This window comes from Mus caroli, chromosome 9, assembly GCF_900094665.2.
Source record: "Mus caroli chromosome 9, CAROLI_EIJ_v1.1, whole genome shotgun sequence".
Classification (NCBI taxonomy): Eukaryota; Metazoa; Chordata; class Mammalia; order Rodentia; family Muridae; genus Mus; species Mus caroli.
In genome coordinates, this window is record NC_034578.1 from 115486527 (window position 1) to 115493512 (window position 6986).

At 49.9% G+C, this 6986-nt stretch overlaps 1 protein-coding gene across 1 annotated transcript in view; it reads right to left on the reverse strand.

Moving 5' to 3' along the window:
- The window catches only part of Cx3cr1 (C-X3-C motif chemokine receptor 1), a 16196-nt gene extending 14757 nt beyond the window's left edge, over positions 1 to 1439 (reverse strand). Inside the window, exon 1 of the mRNA XM_021173375.2 lies at positions 1232 to 1439. Within this exon, the coding sequence (XP_021029034.2) occupies positions 1232 to 1360 (129 nt within the window). The 5' untranslated portion in view covers positions 1361 to 1439. The remainder of the gene's footprint in view (positions 1 to 1231) is intronic.
- Between the last annotated feature and the right edge of the window lie 5547 nt (positions 1440 to 6986).

The following is a 6986-nucleotide window of genomic DNA, read 5'->3' on the forward strand; positions in this document are numbered from 1 at the left end:
GTGCTGGGATTAAAGGCGTGCGCCACCACGCCCGGCTTCTTTTAGCTTTTTTGACACATAAATTTATATTTATAGTAAAAATGCGAACATCGTTTTGAACATTTACCACCACCATCATCATCACCACCACCACCACTATCACCACCACCACCGTCACCATCATCGTTATTGTTGTTTTTAGAGACAGGATTCCACAAAGTCCAGGCTGGCCTCAAAATTCTGATTCACTGAGAAGAGTCTTGCACTTCTGACCTCCCGCCTTTACCTCCAGGGTGCTGTGATCACAGGTGTGTGCCACCAAGTCTAATTTTATTAGATGCTGAAGATTGTGCCCAGGGCCCAGGGCCCAGGGCTCCTTGTGTGCTAGGCAAGCAACTCTATTTATATAACATTCTTCTCTTTATATTCACAAGCCTATATACAATCAGGGGAGCCAGGCAATGGGGGTGCACGCCTTTGATCCCAGCACTGAGGGGGCAGAGGCAGATGGATCTCTATGAGTTCAAGGCCAGCCTGGTCTACAGAACGAGTTCCAGGATAGTCACAGTTACACAGAAAAACCCTGTCTCAAAAAACCAGGGGGGGAAAAAAAAATCAAAGGAAACACCTGGCACCTCCCACTCAGCTCCAGGAATTATCAACTCCCAGTTAATATTTCATCTATGTCCTATTTCATGGCTGAATTTAGATTATTCTGTTTCTATAGACATTCAAGTATGAGTCTCTGAAGATAAAGGCTCCTTTTAAAAAGAAATGAAAACCACCATCACTAGTTTTTATGGTTGGTGTTGTTTGTGTAAGGTAATCTCACACAGAAGCCTAAGCTGGCCTAGAGCTCATTAGCTAGCCTAGGCTGGTCTCAAACTTGTATCGATCCTCCTGCTTCACCTTCTAATGCTGGGATTAGAGGCATGAACCAAAAAAGTCTGACTGGCAATCTGAATTGTGATCTTTAAGAATATCAGTATTTCCAATTGCCCAGATGTGATTTTATGTCAAGGCCTTTTTTGGTAACATCTAATATAAACCTTTTTTTTTCCACATCCCTAAAATGTAATTACTAACTCCTCAAGTTACGAGCGTGCAAAAGGTCCTTTACTCTCCCGAGTTATCTGCAGTATCCCCAGGAAAATAGACACGGAAGGCAAACAGCATCAGAAACCCGTGGGTGCGTGCGTCTGATTGACCCCACGCCCAGGTATGGGAGGAGTCTGGAGTCCGTGGTACTTACCTGAGCAGATCGGAAGGGAACTTCTGCAGGAAGTGCCAGCCACTCACCCAGTCCCACGCAGACTCCACCAGAGGCAAGTGCTTCCCTCTCTATGAGGGCATCTTTATTTTCGAAGTTAGCCAATAGCATCTGGTTTCCTGTGTGGTACCCTATCTTTAGATGCTGTGACAAGCAAGCTCAACGCTCCAGGCTGGGAACCAGCTGACCGCAAGAGAGCCTGCATTTCAAATCTAGGGGACTTGAGACTGAGGCAGACCTGGTGATTGCTGGGGACTGCTGGGAACTGTTGGGTGGCAGACCTGGGGACTTCCTGGGACTGTGGGGTGGCAGACCTGGGGATTGCTGGAGACAGTGGTGGCTGACCTAGGAATTACTGAGACCTAGGGATTACTGGGGGCTGTGGGTTGGCAGACCTGGGGGCAGATGGATATTATTTATTCCTAGTGAGATGTCTGTAGCCTCGGAGTCCAGCAGCACACAAGTCAGGTCTCAAGCTCTCCTTAATAGAGGTCTCAGGCAAGCTGTGAGGGCCCCTCTGCTTTCCAGTGTTCTTAGGAAGCCTCTGGTACCCCCTGTGCAGCATGAGGCCCAGGCTCGCTGACCGCTGACCGCTGACCGTATCACAGCTCTTGGGAGTTCTCAGGAGCCTGCTTTGTCCAGTGAGGTAGGAACTAAAAGCTCCAGTTGCTCTCCAGCTGTTCACATTTGAGGAAGCCTCGGTCAGTTCCCTTTCTCCTTCCTTCTGGCCTCCCTGTTTGCTCTTCTTCCCCTGCAGGAGCCAAGAGATTCACAGAGAGCCAGCGGATCCTCACAGGCTCGCAGACATTGGCCCTTTCCCGTTGCCCCAGCAGCTGAGTCAGGGGCTACTCGGCATCCCCTGGGGCTCAGCTCCTTGCCCTGATCCTGTCCCCACTTCAGCTCTTGTTTTTTGACTTTTATTTGTATGAATTCCTTGGGAACTTCACATGTATTTCCATCACAATCCCTCCTCTATCCCTCTCCTCCCAGAACCCCCCCCCCTGTCCTATCCCAACTCATCGACTCCGTGTCCTTATTCATTTCTGCTAAACTTTTTGTTTTCGAGCTTTCTTTTTAATTATGTATATGTGCCCAGGGAGGCTAGAGAACTCAGATCTCCCTGTGGCAGTCGTGAGTTGCCTATCACTATGGGTGCTGGGAGTTGAACTTGTGTCCTCTGCAAGAGCAGTGTGTGCTCTTAGCCACCTAGCCATTTCTGCAGCCCCCTGGTTTTGTTTTTGTTTGCTTTGTTGTTGAGATAGGTCCCACACATCCTGGGCTGGACTTTAAATAGCTATGGAGTTAAAAAGACCTTGAGCCTTTCATCCTCCTGCCTCCACCGCCCAAGTCTGGGATGCTCCAGCGCGTCTGGTTTATGAGGGGCTGGGGATGGAACCCAGGGCTTCGCAAAGGCTAGTCTAACATTTTGCCATCTGAGCTGTGTCCCCAGGGCATTCAAGCTCTTCCTCGTGCTCCTGTCTGGAATCTGGTGGAGAATCTCCTACTGTCCCTGTCAACCAATCTCATCCATGTCTGTTTCCCACACAACTCCACCTTCAGCTGGTGCCTGAGGGTACCCTGGGCCCACCACTCCCTTCCCATCCATCAGGTTCATCTCACCATCTGGCCATCTACCCATGTGCCAGAGAGGACCCTGAGCCGTAGCACCACAGACTTAGCACTCTCGGAGGCTCCTCTCCTCTGTCTCGTGAGCGTGTTCTCAGCACCATGGCTTCCTTTTACTTCCCACTACATTCTATCCGCTTCCTCTTCTCCAGCACACACATCCCCTGGCCTGTGCATGTCTTTCCACCCTGCCTCACCTGCTGTGGGCTGACAAGTCAGCCTGTCCTGCTTATGGGTGCCGCAGCAGGTGAGCGCTGTGACAAGTGTCAGTAACTCACACTGGTATCCTTGTTCCCAGATGGACGGCTGCACACACTGAGGGCACTGAGCTCGCCTGAGCTTGCAGGTCATCCCATTTCAGGGTGAGGAGAAGGCAAGCCTGTTCTATGGACCTGAAGGCCACAGACTGTACCTCATCCATCTGTGCGTGTGTGTGCAAGTGTGTGTGGGCATGTATGTGTGCAAATGTGTGTGTGCATGTGTGTGTGTGTACAGTCTATATAGCATAAATGAAGTCCAGAATAGAGCACTGATCCTGGATCTGGAGCTATAGGTGGGTGTGAGCCATCTGACACGGGTGCTGGGACCCACACTGACCTCTAGAAGGCAATGAGCACTCCTAACCACTGAGCCATCTTTCCAGCCTCCGATTAAGCTATTTCTTTCGAGACCTATTTTTATTATTTTATGGGTATAAGTGTTTGTCTGTATGGCCCCTGCCACATGCATGCTTGGACCCAAAGAGGCCAGAAGAGGGCAGTGGATCCCAGGTCCCCTGAGACTAGGGTTGTGACTCACATAGTAGGGCGGGAATCAAACCCATGTCCTCTACAAGAGCAGCCAGTGCTTTTAACTACCGAGCTCCCATCTAACGTATTTCTAAGCAGTAGCATTTGGAGGTGGCTGAACTGCAGTGCATTGCAAATGGAAGCAAAAGTGCTGTCACCTTTGGTAAAAAGTATCCAGTTTACTGTGTTGAGTTGGCATGGTACAGAAATGGACAGCCATATTGGTCTAGAAATGTTGGACTTAATTTTTTCCCCATTTGTACAGGGGCAACACACTGTGTTAAATATGTAAGGTCTTATCTACGTGGGTTTGACTACAAAAACTAATAAAGTATTCTCTAAATAATGAAGAAAAAAACCAAGAAAAAAAAAACCAAAAGAAACAAAACAAATGGAAGCAAAAGTTCTCTTTTATTCCAAAATAAACCATCCGGTGTTGCCTAAGGTTTCTCTTGCTTCTGAGACAGGCTCTTACTGTGTGGCCAGCCTATTCTAGCACTAAGTTCTCACCTCAGCCCTCCAAGCTAGAACTTCTGAGCTCTTCTGTTACCCCAGGACAAGCTCTCAGGACAACTGGCACACGCTGTGATACTCGGCTAAACCCAAGGCAACTTATAAAAGAAGGAAATGTTGAGCTTATGGCTTCAGAGGGTTAGGGCCCATGGTGGTGGAGTAAAGGCATGGCAGAAGGAACAGCTGAGAATCCTCATCTTGATCCAAAAGAAGGAAGCAGAGAGACACACTGGGAATCCCCAGTGACACACCCCCTCCAACAAGGCCACACCCACCAATTCTTTCCAAACAGTTAACCAACACGTGAGCTATGGGATAGCCATTTCCATTCCTACCACCACAGCCCTTAACTATTTAATAATTATTGATCACCACCACTAATCACTGCCCCCTTGTAGGGTGATATGACTCATCCCTGGGATCCCAGCACTTGGGAGGCAGAGGCCAGAGGACGGCTGTGACTTGGAGACCAGAGGATTGCTGCGACTTGGAGGCCAGCCTGAGTTACAGAGTGAGGTCTTATCTCGAAACAGCAGCAACAACCCCGACATAATTGAGGCCAGGTTGGTGTAAGTTTTAGCAGTGGCACATGCAAAAACACCTTCTACCCAGGCAGGATAAGTAAGAGATTAAAAAGCTGGGGGCTCACAGAAGGAGGAGCAATGTCTGCCTAGGGATCCAGGCTTCACTTTTGCAGAGACGGGCTCCAGGAGAGGGACCAGGTGGCAGAGAACTTGCTTCACTGTCAGGGAGCCAAGTAGAGCTGCCCCCTTCCCTGGGCTTTGCTGACATCCAGGGTCCTTTAGAACTCTCTGCATTCTCTGCAGCCCTATCCCCATTACCACCCAACCCTGTCAGACAGGCTTCTCCCTCTGCTTTTCTGAAAGCTCTGTTTACTAGAAAATAAAATCATCTTAAATTCTAATGGGGGAGCACTCAGCTGTGTGCCCTCTCACCACAACCCAGAGGCTAAGGCGGATCCTGCAACGCGAATGTACCGAGACTCAGTTTTACGTAGATAAATAAGGGGAAATGGTCCAGGTTGGACATCTGTTATGTTCTCAGTTGTGCCCTATGTTAGGAAGCAGTAGTGAAGTCAGAATTTACCAGAACAGGGAAACTGGGCACCAGACCAAGGATGGAGCTGCTGGTGTTCCAGAGGCTACACCCCCTCCCCCCCCTCTGACAGTCCATCCTCTCTCCCAAGCTACACTGAGCCTTTACTCACACGTGAGGGTCTCCTCTGAAAATGATGACTTGGGGTGTGGCTCTGGGTTGATCTCCTGCACCTGCAAGCCAGTGAGGCAAGGCACAACTGCCATCCCAGCACTAAGAGGTGGAGGACGAGGACTCCAAGCTCATCCAAGTTTGAGACCAGCCTGGGGGGAGGAGGGTGCATGGGCAGAGGACACAGTGAGCCATGGCTGCCTGCAACCCACAGATTGAATCCTCAGAACGAATCCACTGACACTTGGAGCTTGGTCTTCCAGGCTCCAAAACCATCAGAAACAAAACAAAGGCCCCAGATTGTCACAGTTATCACAGTAGCCCTGGAAATTGAGATATAAAGTCAGATGTTGATTCATCAGGTTATCCAGGAACTCAGTATGAAGCTCAGGATGGCCTTGGACTCCTCATCCTCCTGTTTCCACCTCCCAAGTGCTGAGGTTACCTGTGTATGGTGGTTTGCCCACTCAGAAGAACCGTTTGGAGTTTTTGTTGTATCTTTGTATCTTACTCAGGTTCCCATCCCATCCCCCACCCTTCCTGCCCCTCCCCCTTTCTCCCTGGGTGGCACCTGTGTTTTAATTTTCAGTCTTTCCTTTCAGGTGAGGAGACTGAAGCTGAAAGACGTTAAAGGGACAACTTGAGGCTACTTGCCACTCACGTCAGAGATTTACTTGTGCAACATCTGGCCTTGGAAACAAGGTGGCTTCTGTAAGGTTCTAGAGCCCACAGCAGGTCCCCTCAGGGCCCACAGGCAGAGTAAGTGGCCACCACTGCTTCTCCAAGGGAGCAGCTGCAGCTGGGGACAGGAAAAGGCTGGCCTGGTCGGTCCCCCCCACTTCCAACAATTTCCTATCTTGGCAACCTTGGAGCTCCCTCTTGAGGCAATGAGGTGAACTGCTGCCTGAGGCCTGGGCTGAGACAGGCTGGGCAGCAGGTCAAAGAGCCAGAGCTGAGAATTGGACAATCTAAGTCTGCCCTGTGCACCTGCAGGCCAGGGTGTCATCTGGGCTCCACCCATCGGCTTATGAGCTGCACATTCTCAGGTGTGCCACACATTAGGGAGCAGAAGTGAAGCTCAGGGCCCAGAGGACCCAGGGACCAGTCAGATTTCCAATGTACATCTCTAGATTTGCTATTGACAAAGTGAGGATTTCCCATGGCTTCCTACAGAACAACCATTTATGCATTTGAGAACGTACTTTAGTAAGAGATGATGCATCTAACCCTCAAGAGACTGGAGGCCCCAGGGAGATTAGAAGTCAGGTGGGGTTGAGGGTTGGGAACATCCACTTGGAGGCGGGGTGGGGTGGGGTGGAGGTGTGGGATGTAGAGCAGTCTGAGGGTGCATGGGAGTGGAGTGGGGGATTGAATATGGAGTGTAAAAAATAAATTAGAAATAAAATTAAAAACAAGAAACGAATGTACTTAGGATGGGAGGTGGTGGCACGCGCCTTTGATCCCAGCACTTGGGAGGCAGAGGTAGGTGGATTTCTGAGTTCGAGGCCAGCCTGGTCTACAGAGTGAGTTCCAGGACAGCTAGGGCTATACAGAGAAACCCTGACTCGAAAAACCAAAAAAAA